Raw genomic sequence first — 18,544 nt, 5'->3', positions numbered from 1 at the left:
CTTGTAAAAACTGGGTGTGTCTGGTCACTGGGGGAAAAGATATGACAGCCAATCATCCGCTACCAACAATCCACACCTACGTGAGAATTCACGGACTCTTTCAGGCTGCCGTCACATGAGAAAGCTTCCGTCAATACGGTGGAGAGCGTCACCCATCCGTGGTCACAGGGCTTCATTCTCGCCATTCTCAGACCGTGACTTTCACCCGTACCAGCACTTACCAGCAAGTCTTCTCCCTCTACGTAAAGGCATCACACGTTCATACTTTCTTCTTCAGATCGTCACTATCATGAAAGACAGTGAGCCAATGCTCTGATACCAATAAAACCGACTCGCTCATAAAAGACAGCAATTACAGCTCATAAAAGACAGTAATTATACTTTCATAAGCTCTCCCTCACTCCCTCTCTGTAGATGCACTAGGGCCCAGGACAAAACGTCGGGTTGGACCCCCCCGAAGGTTTTTATTCATGAGAGAGAATCTGTTACAAAAGTTCAGCGTAGAGCTGTCTGGTAACCTCTCCTTTCAAAACGTGAAAAATCCCTTTTATTACAAGAGCTTCAAGCTCATTTCAAATCGGCAACATGCCACTTGTCTAAAATCTAGACTAAGTCCTATTACATGCCACTAAGGGCCATTCTGGAGTCTTCAAAGCACTCGGTCACACGAACCGCCTCCTAGATGCTTGTTAGGCTCCCGTAGCGCTTAGGAAAAAATAATTCTTCCTAGTACCTGCAACAATTAATTAAAGCGCACCACCATGGCACCCATTAACTGTTAGCGCTTTGCATGCAAATAACACACTGTGGACTAATTCTAGTCACGGTGGGCGTCCCCACTGAACACATGTGCACATCTAAACAAATATATAAAAAATATATAAATTTATTCTCTGGTTGACTGGAGTCAACACTCTTGATTATAATTAAGGAGCTTTGACCAAGGGTCGAGGCGCCTTAATTATAGCCGAGTCTCTCCAACCGAAGTTGGCACATCTTGGTTAACCGAGGTTAACCCTCTTGGCGCATGCCAAGTCTTGTTGACCGAAGTCAACTCTCTCTGACCGTAGTCAGCTCTGTGGTTCTCTGGTTAACTGCAGTTAACCCTCTTGGTAATAAACCAAGTCTCCTTGACCGAAGTCAGGTTTACTTGACTAGAGTCAAGTATCTTTGACCGTAGTCAATCCTTTGACCATTAAAATAACTCTTTGACCATAATTAACACATATAAAACTCTTTAATTATGATCAAATAAATGGTCAACTGTACTTTGACTTAGGATATTTACATTGTGGTGACACACACACACACACACTTTTTTTTGGTGAAGACCGAATGGGCGAATGGAGAGCTCAAAAGTACACACACATATGTGCACACACTCGCCTGCACACACATGTTGTCAAGGTATGACACTACCACATCACAGAGGGTTGTGAAAACCCTAATATGTGACTACATAGGTACATAGGTTTAGCCTTGTCTTGTCTTGCGTCCCTCTCACAAGCCCATGTAGATCATACCCTCTATGATTACGAGACTATTATCAATGAAAGCTGGCTGCTTTCTTTCTTCCATCTGCTCCACATTTCATCCCAATATGGTATCAGAGCCTATCGCAAATAATACGCATCTACAGCTAAGAAGAAATTCTGCAAATCAACTCACTTCTTTCAGCCTGTAGGCAGAGCACATGCACATCATCTACTAGCATTTTTTAAGATTTCCAAGACCCGTCCAATTTTTTGCAAGTTTCTCTCTATTTCCTACAGTTCCTCACAAGGCTTTTACATCTACCTAGATGAATCCAGGAACAATCCCAAAGTCATCCTCTAAAAACACAACATAGTGCAGTTTCAATCTCATGACAGTCACTCATAAGAAAAAACACAAGGCTCTTGCATCAACTAAAGAAAAAACAAGATTGCAGGTGCTATGGATCCCTAGAAAAGCCAAATGGATTTTATACAAGTGGATCTGGAAACAGCAAACACATGCAGCTGACAATCAAGGTCTTTTTTATTGACTTCAACCTCCAAATGGAAGAAAAATATCATGCATGGAAACATTCTGTATCATCTGCAAGTGATTTGCAGCAGTCTTGGACAGGGAAACATCACACATGGACTCCTGGAGCAGGATTGCACATTTATGGCATTCATAAGCATGCAGGTTGCACATCGATCAGCTTTTGGTGAAATTTTCAGAGGAAATGTATTGAAAGCATTAAATTTTCATAGGTGTGAAGCTGCAGGCTGGCATAGCCTCTGTATGCTGAGACAATTCAGAAATTGCGGAATACGCAATGCTGTATTAAACTTTGGGCAAATATCAGGCCTAGAATGTTAATTTGACTTGCCTCATAGTGTATGCCAAAAATTCCAAATGAGATGTAAATTGCTATTCTATATAGAGCAGTGAAACCCTCTGTTTTAACGGTGGTTGATTGCTTAAGTGGTTTTGAGCATTCTTGACAGCAACTTGTTTTCCATGCATTGGAAAGCATGGAACTGTCAAATTCAATGAAAATTATTGTCCAAATTTGGGACTTTTGTAGTTAAGCAGTGTTTTCCACTATCTCAGCAAGAGATTGCCCCTTTGTAATTGAGGAAGAATTTGCAAGTTTTGTACTTCAATCGTGATGCCAATGATCAAGAATTCCTCAAATATGACTTCCATCAGTGACCAAATGCTTGACAATGCCTACAAATTGACTGTTCTTCCAATTATCATATTTAATAACACAAAATCAAGAATCATCTCCTTGTTACTGTGGAAAGTTGTGGATGGCATAGAGACAAAGCCAAAGATAGGGTGCAAGGAAATTGTTAATTTGTCAAGGGACAAAAAAAGGCACTTGCAATAATCAACCTTTGAGTACAAGAGCATGTGATTGTGCATATAGAGGCAACTGATTTCTCTTGTAGGTGAGAGTTCTGAATGAGAAGTAATGGAACCTATTGTGCATGACATTCCTATGATGGATACGTTCTATGAAAGCTAGCTCTGCAATACATTCATCAAATTTCCTAAAATTAGTTATAGGCACTATGCTTTGTTTAATAATTTACACTTATTCTAGGCACTCTTTTTTTCTAGCTAGTATTCTCTGTTCTTCTGGTCTTTGCTTTGGTTGAGTATTCCTGCTCATACCTCCAGATAATTGATAGAAGCTCGCCTATATTACTATACGAATACTGAAAAGAGCACATCAATAATATGCTGAAATTGATGATAGTAAGTCCAAACTAATGAATGACATGTTGTTTGTGTATTTAAATGCTAAGATTGGGAATAAAGTTGTGATTTCAGAAAGACCTGTTTAGCTTTGCTGTTAAATCAAGGTCCAGACTGTCAAATTTTCAGTCCCATACCTAAGATTGTGAAATTGTGAACTTGCCTGGCATACTCAACACATGTTAATAGCTGGGGGTTATTATAGCGGAATTATGATGGATATAAAGTGTGCTAGTCTCTCCTTTGTGGATTGAATTGCGATAAACTGTCATTCAGATAACAGTTTTGTATTAAATTAATACAAACAATCATTAAATAACGGTTGTGAATCTTTGACAATTGACTGTCCCTTGTAATGTTTTTAGTTGCATTGAGATATTGATTTTTTAAAACCAATGCTACTGTATTTACTTGAGTATACATCTAAAACCTTTCCTTTGAACTCAAAATGAATCACTGTGAATTGCAAACTCTGTTAACAGGAGCTTTGGATTATTGTAAGGCTCAGATATTCTTGCCTGCTTTCCTGGTGCTATATCTTTTCCCTTCAAAGCTTTGATCCTACAATACTACTCTATCTCCTACAATGCCTCTCTTTCTATTAGAGTATGCATCCAAAACTATTCCTACGAGTTCGAATATGAATCATTCTGTGTTGCAACCTTTGTTTGCAAAGGCTTTGGAATACAGTATGGATGGATATTCTTGCTTTCTCTCCTTGCGCTCTATCTTTTTCTTCAAAACTTTTATTTTAAAGAAATATAAAAATTATTTCGAGAACCGACCCACACATGTGCATTTAAAGATATACTCCTTTTTTTAAATGCGCACAAGTTCCCAGACCAATCAATGTCCTCTACTTCTGTCATGTACAAAGTGTCAAATAATGCAGAAGCTACTCATGAATGGTGGAATGTTTTCCTTTTCTGCACTATGATCTTGAAGTGGTGATGTGTTCTTCTACGTCAGTGAAAACATCACTTCTTCTGTACAAATTCTTGCGCTCACATGAGAGGGGAGATGTTGTAGGCTCCCTAGCAAGTCTTTCACTCCACTATTCTTATTTGCATTGGATACTTGATAACACAGTTGAACCATGTAAGAGCTCATAGATCTTGTACTTTAGGCTGTGTAAGGCAGTTTGCTTGGCTGTTGTTTTCCTGTTTGTTGGATCATCCCTGTGGCATCTGGGCTTATTGCTATTTCTTCTGTTTTATTACTGGATCACTCCATCCCACTTGTGGGCTAATGCAAGTTATCTTTAAAATCCATAAGTAATATAGCTATTATTTGCTTCACCTGCAGGGACATAATGGATGCATGTGGAACTATTTGGTTGACAAGCTTACTCTAAGCAAACTCAAGAAATTGTCCATTTGATCAATCCCACATGTCCTAACTGACATTGATGCATGAAATGCCCTTGAACAGTAAAAGTAATGCGATACAGATATCACCTCCACAATCCAATCGCACATACTTTATGTATTGTCCTTGCCTGCTAGCAAATGGCTGAACCACTTGTTCTGAACACTACTCTCTTTAGCATGTTTTTGGTAGATGCAGCCTGAAGGCTTGCAGCTACATTGTTTTATAGAGAGAGCATTTCTCTAAACTGCTCAGAGCTTCACTTGAAGAAAATATACGGTCAAGTTTATTGGGACCAAGATATCCATCCCCATTTAGAGTATTCTTGACGCACATTCTAGAATTCTTGTATTTTTCAGATTTGAGGCAGCCTATAATTTACATATACATATGTGTGTGTGTGTGTGTGTGTGTAAGCGCAAGCGTGCAACATACATATACATATAACATAGAAATACACACTTTTGGGGGCGAAATCCATGTATGCTTATATTACAAGCAGCAGTCCACAAAGAGGGGACATGCAATTACAATGTCAAAAGATTTCAGTAAAAGACGAGTAAACAAAGTAATCTATCTGACGAACAGACAAGCAATCATAAAGGATTGCCTGAGTGACCTCCGGAAGTAGTGAAACTTGGAAAAAGTAGAATTTCTATGATATACAGATATATAAACATACACGTACACATACACACACACCTTTTCTTCTTCTTCTTTTTCTTTTTTTTTTGGGGGGCGGGTGGGGGGGAAAATCATGTATTTTTATATTACAAGAGGCGGTCCTGAAGCTAGCTTGGCATGCAAGACATGCAAGACAATTCAGTTTTCATGTCTTCTATCATGGAACTTTTTTATATTTTTATATTACATGCAAGCTAGGGGGAAAATCATGAATTTTTATATTACGAGGGGAAAATCATCATCAAAGGTAGATAGAACTGTATATAGGCAACCAGGATAGATTGGCATATGTGCAATCGAACATGTAAGGGCCATGTAGCTAGCTTCCAATATTCCAATATTTCCTTCAATTTTTCAAGTACCCAATCCATATGTTAGTGCCGAGAAACTGTCCACTCCAGAGGATAACCAACAACTTCATGATGGGCAAAACAATTTCCCCAAGCCAAAATATACGATGCTCATCCTTCAAATGTAGTCGAAGAAGCTTAGATTTTTGAAATATTGACTTGTAAACCAGCAGCCAACCCATACAATGAAAGTGCATTCATAAGGCAGGAAAGATCCCCTTGAGTATTTCAAGGAGTAAAGAATGAATCATCAGCATATGCCTGCACAATGAGTGGCCTTCCTCCATGAATCTCCAATCCATGCCATGCACCTAAATGATCCATATATACAAGCATAGGATGGGTAGCAATCGCATAGAGCAAAGCACTGAGTGGACAGCCTTAAAGAGTCCACTCATCAGTTATATCCCCTGCTAGAATGGCTGCAACCTTACTATCCTGATATAGCCAGCATACGATGCTTTGCACTTTCTCCCCAAATGAGATTGCATAGTTTGTGAGATGAAGTCCCATTGTACTGTATCAAAGGCCTTAGCAATATTCACTTGCATTAAAAGGACATCTTGCTCCATGTACTTAGCATATTCAATCCCCACAAAAGCATTTGCAATATTATCCGTAATATGTCTACACGGAAATGAGTCCATTGGGTAGGATGTTAATACGATTGACTATTATCTTAGCAACCAGTTTACAATCAGCAAACATCTCAGATAATTGTCTTTTAGGGAATAATTTAATTAAACCCTTCTTCCAACTAGCCGGCACATGCTGAGTTTCCCACGTATGACCACACAAAGTATTGAGGGTCAAATGGCATCCCAACATTGCAGAAAGAATGCCACTGAAAGACCATCCCACCGGAGCTTTCCATCTGCTGCGTGATTTGATGGCATCCTTCAACCCTCTTTCCGTGAAAGGAGCTTCAATCTGCATGGCTTGTTGGGAAGACAGAATTGGACAGACGTGTTGAAGAAGTTCTTGCCGTGAGCTCAAAGAGCATTTCACCTTGGATTCCCAAGTAGAGGCCATCACATCCTACCCATACTTCAGGGTCTTTTCTCTAGCCCGATTTTCACGATGGGGCTAGAGATGCAGGCTCGACCAAGCAAGGGATATTCCGCACTTGCTAGACTCAAGCAACAGTGCTTTCACTCTCATTTCCATAAACTCAGACCAAGGCTCTTCTCTTTGACTCCTTGGTCCACCCTACGAGTTCGTATGGCAGTCCTTGCTGCAGGCCCGACCTATTAGAGGCAGATTGGGCTTGAGTGGAGAGGCTTCAGGTTCTCTTGTTGTCACGGATGATCCATGGTAAGTCATCAGTCCCACATCATGTAATTCTGGCTGAGTTCAGACCATCCTGACTACAGCTTGACACAAGCTTCCAAGTCATCACATACCTCCAACGCGTCAGGGATTATGGCTCTTATACTTCATGACGACATAGGCTACCATGGCTGGCCCTATCTTCATCCATGAATTTGTAGCTGAGGGGATCAAGTGTTGGTACCCACGTACACATAGATGGTTTGAGAATCTGGGGCAGACTACCCCCTTTTAGTATAGCATTGAGGCCCCCTCCATTCTGCTCACATATCACAAGGTACACACATTGAATACCTGGCTGGGACCCAGCATGGTCCCTGTGAAGCTCAGCTTCTACAGGGACCATGTGCTTGCGGATTTCAAAGAAAGGCTTCATTGACCTACTAGGACACACTCGGGCCCACCTCCCCCAATCCCTGAGGATATCTATCAAGCAATGCCATGTCTCAATTGCACCACCTATGTATTGAGTGTACGGGATGAAGTCGATCGCATAAGTACTCAATGTGGTCAGCAAGAGATCGAGTCGAAGGAACACTTCGCTTTCGGAAGCTCTATGTACAATTAGATCCAAGGTCATTACCATTGTCTCTTCAGAGATGGTTTCAGAACCCTCTCTAGCTTCTTGTCGAATCAGATCAGAGATGCCTGGCATCTCCCATTCATGAGGCCGTCCAACACAAAGAGCATCTGCTCACGACAATAGGCAAGATCAAGGTGGTACCGCCAAACTCCACTCTAAGCATGATCACTGAATTTTTCCAGCCAAACAGCACGGAAGCAAGCCGAGGTCCAGAGCGAGAGACACGACAGACTCGCAAGCGGATTGATGCACAGATCATGCTTGGGGAACTTTCCTCCATGTTCACCAAACCGGACGCATAGCCAACACGGGTGACAATTGCACTTGTCCGACGCATGCCTATAACTAGAAGACCACATCAAATCACACATAGCAACTATCGCCGGTGCTTTATCACACCTTTTATGCCACCAAAAAAGCCTTGTACACCACTAGGCTCACCTTAGGCTTAACCCCTGCGCCAACCTCTTAAGGATCATCACACCACAATTTTCATCCTCTCCATGGGCTCAAACGTTTTACGTAACATTGTTTCTATGATTATGTTGTATTCGTTCGTCTTGGGTGTGGATGCTCGCTTAGAGGCTCCACCATCCAACTCATTTATCAAGTTCTTTCAATGTCATAGACCCTTCAGTCTTTCGAAGACTTTTAATAGACTTTCTTTCCTTCCTTATCTCGAGGAGTATTACCTATTCTTCAATGCAAGAATATGTGGTTTATTCTATGCTGTATATAAGTCCTTTAGGAGCGTCGAAGAAAAATCAGGATTACTTGATATCCAACACTGAAATTTCTTTTGTATATAAGACATTTGCAAAGCCCTATCACTAAACAGGTCGAGGACGTCATGCAGAGGAATATTTTATAGAAGTATCCATAATAAAAGCTATTAAAGTATCCATAATAAAAATCTATTAAAGTATTTAGCCAGATTAACAATGTGATTAAATATTAAGGATTTCATTTGGAACTGAAGCAATGTAAGTTCTGTTTCTTGCCATCCAGACTAAGACAAGGTCTATGACAGTCACCTCCACGGTTACTGAATATCAACTCAATTGAAAAAAAATCGCAATACAAAAGGAAACACAAACAGAACAAAACAAATTATATGAAGGAACAAATGTAAACCAATCGCAAACTGCTTTGTTTGGACTCACATGTCCTAGTATACCTTGAATAGAGTTAGTACTCACTAAAGCAAAAAAATCAGAGGGATACACAAACAAACATTCAGTTCTTTCTTCCTGAAACTATTCTACACATATAAACTTAGCCCTATTTATGCTAATCAAACAAAAAAGGACATAGCCTAGAAGTAACCAATATGTACATTCTTCTGATGAACTGTTTTGGACTGCCAAAAAGCATAACTCTAAGAGGCTATACAGGCTCCTGGGTCTCTTATTACAACTTATTGCATCTATATGCCCCAAAAGATTATGGAAAATATATACCTAACAAAATGGTGGTATGGCTGTATTCACTTCACCAAGCTTGAGCACCGCACAATTACTATACATAATCAATACTCAACTTTTGTAAGTTTAATCACCAGACAGGGAAGTAAGCCTCCTGCAATGCCTTAATAAGGCATCCTTTGTACCTAAAGTTCAGAGGTTAAGCTGCTTCATTACCCTATTATGTTAATATTGAGTATGCTGCATATCTGGGTTCGACAACAGGCAAGTATAAATACAGTTTATCTGGCATTAAGATGTCGAAGATGTTAGGTCCAGCATTAGATTCCTTTTTGCCATTAAATCCACCTGATGCAAACCTATAATAGCTTAATACTGTCAACGCACAACCTCTTCAGTTTACCATCTTTAAGCATAAATATTATATACCTTTGTACTACTAGAATGTATCCAATCGTACAAATTTAGAAATTTGTTCTTCTAATAATTTAAGCATAAATATTATCGACCATAAACCTAGCAAGCAGAAAGATTCATATCACAAACCAAATATGACAGCTGCACAGCTTTTGTAACAGGTGGATTAACAATTGCTAAAACATAAGGACCAATTATGAAGGTATCATATTGCAGTCCATAATGGAGAGGCCCACTGCATACCAAAATACCCAAAAGTTGTAGCTGAGCATCTGCCTTTGGGAATGAGACCAAGTTTTTCCACAGCAACTTCTGGAAATCCTTTTTGAGAGTATTCAACTCATTCGGCTGGCCTCCCTCAATAGACCTGCCACTCGTATAGGTGCTCTTTTTATGAGTGCCAGCGAATCGGCATGCTTCGCCAAATGGGCATGCTTTCTCAATGGCCAGAAATGGGCACATGCCTGGCAGATCTGGAGGTTTCTGCACAAACCCAAAATTACTCCACAAAATTACAAAACTAGATGTGCTATAAGAAACAAACATCAAAGGACAACAATTTTCATGAATTCTACAAGACATAATCCTCTTCAAACAACTACTGTACGATCAGTAGTTAGCAGGCGAAAAGAGCATGCACAGCAAGGCATTATGCCGAATTATTCCAACGAGAGTGCAACTAAAGAAACATTGTATCAACACCACAAATTAAAACAGAGATTGAACCTAGAAGTGTTAATCAAAGAGACTGCACATTCTGTTTCATGAACACCCAGCAATATGCTACCGAAGTTAAACCACACACATATGACAGATACCTAGATTATGCAGGACAATCAAAATTTGGGAGCAGCTGACCAAGATGCTTGGTTCTCCAAAGAGATCTTAATACCTGATTGGTATACCTTAGGGCTTGCACACCCCTTCAAACAACCACTTTAATAAAAATACATTCGATGGTTTTTTCATTGCAATAGAGAATGTATAAATTCCATGATCCAGTATGGTTTTCAGTCTACAGCCAGTAGCTGTTGGAATATAGATGGTCACCTCCCAATCTGTGAGCCCCGAAATGAGAGCATGGGGGAGGTGTAGGGGAGGTGTACCAGGGTAAATTATGAGTCATGTGGGCGGTAGGAGAGACTGCCACATGGGTAGATCTCATTGAAAAAGCTAGGCTGCCATATGGGCAGCAAGCACACAAAGAAAAGACAGGAAACAGGGCCACATGTGTCATGTAGGCAGCACCCAAGAAAGGTACCTGGCTGCTTCGAGAGCCTTTGATGGACAGACATACGGATTATAGGCGCAGTCATCAGAGCATGTATGGACTACTATGGATCAGGTATGCCAGCCTGGAATAGCCTGGAACAGGTCGTTATAAGCCCGGGATAAAGTGGAAGCATACGGATGCATGGCGCTGTAGTACGGACACTGTAGGGGCTGGGTCTGATGCAGGAAAGCAGGATCAGGTCCAGCACATAGGATGGAGGCTGAGGCAGAACTACGTGGAGAAGATGTGGAGGATTGGCCAGTGAAATAGCCTGGAAAGATTCTACTGGGACAGTACAATGCCTAAGGATGTAGAACTTTCAAGGAGCTAGTGTCTTTGCTTCTACAAGAGGAAGCTCGGGAGAGGAAGTACGACGAATCTAGTAAAAATACCTTTTAATGCCAAGGACAACGGCAAAGGCAAGGACAAGCCAGGTGACGGCAAGCCCAACAACAACAAAAAGAACAATGTCAAATCTGAGAATGATGGGGAAGCTTCTGATGGCGAGAATAAGAAAAAGAGAAAATTTTTAAAGAATTGCTTGAAATAGAGAGATGGGACCTAAAGAGGAGTCAGAAACCTTTGTGAAGGTGAAGGACAGCATGAGTGCTTGGATATGCTCTGAATGCTTGGCTAGTATCACTAATATGAAGGATGATTCTTTGGAAGGACCTATGGATTCAAGGTCAAATGGGAGCTCTAATATTGAAGGGACCATTACACAATTACATGATGAAGCTGGGTGTGCTTCCATGAGGTTCATGGCTTGGAAGATTTGTGCGTTGCATTTACCTTGGAAGGTGTTTGCCTTCCTGCAAGTCGGGGGGGGTGGGGAGGTAGTCTTGGTACTTCTCCGAAGCTCGGAAGTAGGGTGTTGGAAGATGAACATGGTGGACTTGTTGAAACCTCGATGGTGAAGAAAAGGACACCTACAGAAGGACAACGTGTACTAGATCCAAAGGAGTATTTGCTTGAGAGTTCATTGGGAGCTCATGGTCCAGGTATTGTGGAGCTATATTTTGGTTGGACCTGTGTATCAAGATGGTAGCTTGCGCAACACAAGATCTTGAGGAACAGGAGCCACTGGTTGAAAGACCAAGGACCGGACAATAACCTCGTATTGTTCCAAAGAGGTTGGAGCATCTGAATCGACGCGTTGGGATTGGCCCAAGATGTGTCTATGAGAGGGGGTGTTGGAGTACAATGTTAGAAATTAACTAAATAGAGGGTACCCACAACAGAAGACTGATAGATAGCCCAGGAATTGACACAAAAGTGTTTAACTATGGAATCCAAAACTTCTTTACTTTACTCAACATTCATACGTGCAAGCCAGTAAATAGACAATGCTCCAAGAAATAGATAGAACCAATAAAAGATATAATTTTCATCCAATGGACACAATACAAAAGAGTCATGAGTCCACCAGAGGATGGTCCTCTATCCTTATCAAAATGTTGTTCTACTACCTCTGTGGCAATTCTAGACCCCTAAGCCTGCGTGCTCCTCGTTGAGCTTCTGTAGACTTTAGTCACCGTGCTAAAAAACACACATCCAAGCTATTCTTCCAAACGGCTACCTGTTGTTGGAGATAAGTGCACACTAAGTGTACTATTTCCTAGTCTACATTTGTCTAAGTCTAGTCTAGTCTTTGTGTCTTGAGTGTGTGCCATGTGGCACCTCTACAATTATCCCATAAGCACTCTTGCTTTATGTCTTGTACTTTGGCCCATATATTCATGGGTCACATCATTGCAATCTATCTATCTAGCTTGTGTCTTGTCTACACTCATCTACAAGGTAACTCTTTGTCTTTCAATCTTGTTCTTGTTTTACTTCTAGTTTTCTAGTTTCTAGCTCTTGCTTCCATATTTCAACATGGTATCAGAGCCACTGCTCCCTTGCTCCTAGAGATTGAGGAGAAGGAGGCCAGAAAGAGAAGCCATGCCCTCTCTCTCTTTCTCTAAGTGCAAGAGAGTATGCTCTCTTTCCTCTTGAGGACCTCTACTACCTACGTGGAGAAGCGACATCTTGAAGACGAGGCCGCTCCAAGTTGCTGCCCGCCATCTCCATCTTCTGCCCATCTTCTCCACGTTGCTGCTATTTAGACCGTCACCTCCAGCTGCTGCCATTCCTGTTCAGGTTGCCTCTACTGCTGCAGATCTGCCCGCCATTTCTGCCCCGATTTCGTGAGCTGAAGGAGCTGCCCACGACTTTCTGAAGCTGCTGACCGTACCTTTTCTGTTCGAAACAATGGAGGAGCTGAAGCTGTTCTATCTCTGCCCAACCTGCATCAGGCCACTCCTTTTTCGCCCACGTGCTGCTTCTGCTCCAGCTTGCTGCAAAAAATCCACGCCACCCTCGTCGTCACGTTGCCTCGTCTTCCTCCTTCTAGCCTTGATGCTGCCCTGATTCTCTTCTCCTTGCCTCGCCATTAGCCTCGTCATCTTTGCCTCAAATCTGCCCGCCATTGCCTGCATTCTACCTGCCATAAGCTGCCTCAGATCTGCGCCATTTTCTTCTCCAGATCTGTGCCATTCTCCACTGGAAATCTGCCCCACATCTGCTCCACATTTCCAGCCATCTGCCTCAGTGTTTACCCACGATTCAGCTCGTCATTCTCTGCTGCAAATATGCGCCAACTTCTGCCCAAAACTTGCTGAAATCTGTGCGCCATTGCTCTACCAAGTTTGCCCTGAATCTGCCTCTTCATTTCCAGCAAGGCCTACGCTGCGTCTAACCCATCGCTGGCTTCTCCTGCCCGATACAGCGACATGAAAGCTCTCGTATTCTCCGTCATCTCTCTGGATATCGTGGCTTTGTACTCCATCTCACAGGCCTGTTTCAGCTGATCCAGTTGTGTAAAAATCTGGCTGTGGTATGTTTGTGTGCTGCAATATTCTCAGTTCTATTTTACTCTTCAAAATTAATTTTCAGAACTGAACTCTATTTTGTACGGGATTAGACACTGCCAAATATGGTAAGACCTTCCCATCTTTCTCATGCTTGTCTATGCTTTCATGCTATCTACCACCATTGATCACCAATGATGTAGATCATGGGGTAATGTCACGTCAATTTGGACTTCTCTTTGTCCCTATCCAAGATGCACCCCTGCATTACCCACTCTAGCAGGAGGATTGCCCTTGAGGAGGGATTATCTGTCAAGGTCCATCTCTCTGTCTATCTACAATCAGTCAGTCTCTCTGTCTATGTGTCTATCTTGTGTGATCTTACAGTCATATGTCTCTGACACTTTGTCTATCAATCTATATGCCTCTCTCTCTGTGGGACCTCTCTACTGGCTGATTGCCCCCTCTCTGTCTGTCTATGATCCACTCTTGTCCCTACCCTTGTGGACCCATATGAGGATATCACTTGAGGAGGGGTGTCTCAGGATCTTTGTTTGTCATGTCTTCTGTCTTGTCTCTCAGTCTATCAATCTTTATGTCTGTCTTCTGTCTTCCTCCTAGTGTCCACTTAAGGAGGGTGTTGGAGATAAGTGCACACTAAGTGTACTATTTCCTAGTCTACATTTGTCTAAGTCTAGTCTAGTCTTTGTGTCTTGAGTGTGTGCCATGTGGCACCTCTACAATTATCCCATAAGCACTCTTGCTTTATGTCTTGTACTTTGGCCCATATATTCATGGGTCACATCATTGCAATCTATCTATCTAGCTTGTGTCTTGTCTACACTCATCTACAAGGTAACTCTTTGTCTTTCAATCTTGTTCTTGTTTTACTTCCAGTTTTCTAGTTTCTAGCTCTTGCTTCCATATTTCAACACCTGTGAGGTTGTGAATGCCTACAAGCTTGACCTCCTTGCTGCCATAATGCAGCCAATGGTGAGGCCCAACCTTCTCCCAACTTTGCTGCCCTAGAAGACAGCCAATGATCTTGATCCCTGTGGGCTCTTATGAGAGTTAGATAAAGTGCATGCAATATGTAATAAAACAAATAGAACAATAAATTAAATGAGAAGTAGGCTTACCACCCATGCCTCGAACCCGTCCGCCACAGTCGAGGGGCGAAGCATCTACGGTGTCCAACTGTCTCCTCGCAGCCTTCTTATGATTGTCAAACTTTGTGGACGTTCCCTCAGCTCTTTCTTCAAAAGCTTCCAGTCACCTTTATCCGCCCAACTGGGTTTAGGCTTCTTCGTCGCGATGGCATCTTGCAGCTCTAACTTGCGATGCTTCAAGACACCACACATGCGCTCTCGCATGTAGTGCTCATCGAACTCGTACTTGGGGGGGTTAGGGAAGGCTGCTCATGGCCAGCTCCCTTGTCCTTGAATTGGTCCTTGAGGCACGCTCTCTACACATTTGATATATTGCCAGGCAATAGTCCACCAAACAGGCCACCATATAGAGTGAGTGCAGCCCAGCAGGAAGAGATCATGAGCCAGGTGAGGGATCTTTTAGAGAAGGGGCTGATTCAGCCCACTTCATCCTCTCTAGTGCTCTTAGTGCAAAAAAAGGATGGTTCATGGAGAATATGCATTGACTATCGTGCACTGAATAAGATAACCATAAAAAATAGATTCCCCATTCCAAGAATAGATGATACCTTGGATAGATTAGAGGGATCCACTATCTTCGGCCGCATAGATCTTAAGCGTGAGTATCACCAGATACGCATTCGTCCAAAGGATGTGACCAAGACAACTTTCAGAACCAGCTTTGGGCTGTGCTAGTTCTTGATTATGCTATTTGGGCTTACAAATGCTCATGCCATCTCCCGGGAGCACAGATCTTTTGTGGGTACTTTCTTTGATGATATGATAGTATACTCAAAAGATGAGGCAGAGCATAAGAAGCATTTGGCAATAGTATTTGTAGAACTCAACAAACATAGGCTGGTCATAAATGCAAAGAAAAGTGAATTCTTTATGCTTGAGATTCACTTTCTAGGATAACAATGTCTCCCAAGGCTGGACCCTGCTAAGATTGAAGCAATCCGCAATTGGCCACAATCGAAAAACTTGCATGAGTACGAAGCTTTTTGGGCTTATGCTCGTACTACAGGCGGTTCATGCGCCACTTTGCGAAAATTGCTTCACCTCTCTATGCAATGCAGAAGAAGGAAGCATCTTTTATATGGGCTAAAATCAAATTGCAGCATTTGAGGTGCTAAAGGACAATTACTTCGGATCTAGTATTGATCTTACCAGATCTCCGAAAAGCTTTTGCTGTCCAAGCATATGCATATGGAAAGAATGGCCTTGGAGCGGTCATTATGCAGGATGGATAGGTGGTGGCCTATGAGAGTGGGATGAGAAGTAATTATTGGCTGTAATTCATGCCCTTGCTACATGGAAGCACTATTTACTTGGGGCTGATTTCACAATGCAGACAGATCATCAGTCTTTGAGATATTTCCTCACTTAGACAAAGATCTGAGAAGCATATGCGTTGGGCCAATTTCTTATCCATGTTTCACTTTCAAATAGTGCATGTGGAGGTAAAAAGAATGTAGTGGCTGGTGCATTGTCAAAGGAACCTAAGGTTTCAGTAGTAACCATTGCTTACCACAGTGAGTTGGATGCAATGAAGCACCAGCATGCTCAGGATGAGGATTTCTCAAGGATTTATGACCAGCTGAGGTCAAAGGTTATGATTGAAAGTCATGCTCCACCGTATGCAAGGCATAGAGGCATTGATGCCACAGTGGAGGCAATGGAGCACTTTTTCTATTGGCCAGCTTTGAGACAAGATGTGGATGCCTTTTTGAGAACATGGATCATATGTCAAACGTCAAGTTTGATCAACAGAAGACACCTGGATTGTTGCAGCCATTGCCAGCCATTGCCAATCCCTGATAGACCATGGGAAAGCATTGCCATGGATATTATATTTGATCTTCCTAGGACACCTATGGGGAATGATAGCATTTGGACTATTATATGCCAATTCAGCAAGCAGGCACATTTCATTCTAGTGAGGAAGAAAATTACAGCGGATCACATGGCAAGATTGATCGTGCAAAACATCTTTAAATACCATGGGATGCCTCAGTGTGGCAGAGATCCGCACATGACGAGTCTGTTTTGGAAAGGGCTACTTGAGAATATGGGCACTACTCCACCCTCCCACCCTACCAACCCTCTGCCTCCCTACCCCCCCCCCCACACCTCGTGCTTGTCCTCCCCCTCCCAACCCTTCCAGCCTCTCTACCTGACCTCCCACCCCCCCCCCCCCAACCCCTATACTTGCCCCAGCCCTCCCCCCTCTGTTGTTGTGCTACCTCTCAGCACCCCCCCCCCCGGTCCCCCGCTTATCGTGATCCCTCACCCTCCCCAACCCCCACAACTCTCTCACAGCCCCTCAGCCCGCCCCCTCCCACTCTGCCTCTCTCCAACTATCTAAGACTTCCCGTCTCCACTTTTTGCACCGCCTGTAACACCCCCTTACAACTCTATAGGCGTGCAAGTCAGCATTGTTGCTGCTGGTTGATGTTGTTCACTGCTGGTACTGCAGCTTCTGGACTGTTACTGCTGCCACCAGGCTGGTAGGGAGGATTGTTGCTGAGGATTTTCCGAAGGATTGCTTTGTGGCTGCCAATAAAGTCATAAACATGTAGGAATCTGCAAATTACCACCAAACAATCTGCCATGTAAGAAATCTGCAAGAACAAGGTCTTTTGGAAGAATAGAAAGTGGCCGATAAAAAATGCTGGACTGTGAATCCAAGGTTGCGTGACCACACTGACGACACGGGGCTGCATAGAAGACACCTGGGGGAAGCAGGCTCTTGAACAGGCTATGACCACTTCCTAGCTGTGTCACCACCTAAGGCCACATCTGACGTTCTGACACACCTCAAAAAAATATGTTTGGTGTTCGTTTAAAAAATTGACAGCCTAGAAGCCAAAGATGTGGCATTGATGGGTGGGAAGACACACGTGGACAAAGTCCTCAAATGAGGAAGCAGGGAGGGAAGATACAAGAGGAGTGGAGGACAGAGAAGCATAAGAGAGAAGAATGGAAAAGAGAAGGGAGCTGGAAAGGACCAGCACCAAGGGGAAAATACAGGCCATGGAAACAGAGCTGCAATAACTCAAAGAATGAAGGGGTCACAGGAGATTTTATGCAGGAGCTGAAATGGCAACTATGTAGGCTATGCAGGGGAAGCGAGGAAATCATAAAAGGGATGGCCATCAAACACACTGAATTCTCACAGGAAGTTGCCAAGGAGAATGCAGAGATGCTAGAATGGAAGGAAGTGGTCAAGAAAAGTGCTTCAGCCCCAAAAGAAGAATTTATATCAGATGCTCTAGAGGAAGACAAGAGGAGGAACAGCAAAGCCTTGCATACTTGTCAAAGGACTGCGAGTGGGTGACACCCCGATGGGCAATGTTGAAGCTTGGATTAACAAGATGGATTTTAATAGGACCTTTGAGACAGCCTTTAAAGTGGGTTAACATATGCACCCACAAGGACACTAGTGATCACATTCTGGACTGTAGTGACAAATCTAGCTTCATAGACATAAGGGCGATACTGAAGGGGACTAAGACATACCTTGATGATGACCTCACGCTCTTGCAGCAGGAGCACAACGGGAGGGGATGATTCGAGTGATGGGAGCAAAACAGGAAGGGAAATGGACGGCATACAGAGACGGTACGGTGATCATCTAAGAAAAAGGAGAAAGAAGAGACGGATAAAAACAGCACATGACATTGCCACATCGCCTCTATGACGCCCCAGCCCATGCACCATCTGATATGTCCTCCCTGTCCATGCCCGCCACATCCACCTTGTTAACCACATGGAATTAGTGGGCTACATTACACCAACTCCATAACAAGAGAGCCCAAGACCACGAGGGGCTATAGACAAAGCACTTCACACATGGACAGGAGGTCTTGGCCCCAA

The 18,544-nt window shown here is 42.8% G+C and overlaps 1 protein-coding gene across 3 annotated transcripts in view; it reads right to left on the bottom strand.

Annotated features, from left to right (window-relative positions):
* The window catches only part of LOC147890794 (FMN-linked oxidoreductases superfamily protein), a 71,622-nt gene that overhangs the window by 36,451 nt on the left and 16,627 nt on the right, over positions 1 to 18,544 (bottom strand). For 2 of the 3 annotated variants that reach the window (XM_087389457.1, XM_087389456.1), the window contains exon 3: positions 9,636 to 9,875. The exons of the other annotated variant lie outside the window; for it this stretch is intronic. In XM_087389457.1, coding sequence (XP_087245583.1) covers positions 9,636 to 9,875 — 240 coding nt within the window. The remainder of the gene's footprint in view (positions 1 to 9,635; positions 9,876 to 18,544) is intronic. 3 annotated transcript variants of the gene reach the window in all.

The sequence above is a fragment of the Dipteris shenzhenensis genome, chromosome 18 (assembly GCF_047967505.1).
Source record: "Dipteris shenzhenensis isolate YYH24624 ecotype China chromosome 18, Dip_SZ_1.0, whole genome shotgun sequence".
Taxonomy (NCBI): Eukaryota; Viridiplantae; Streptophyta; class Polypodiopsida; order Gleicheniales; family Dipteridaceae; genus Dipteris; species Dipteris shenzhenensis.
The sequence above is the reverse complement of the archived record's forward strand: the minus strand, read 5'-3'. Positions and strand labels throughout refer to the sequence as shown.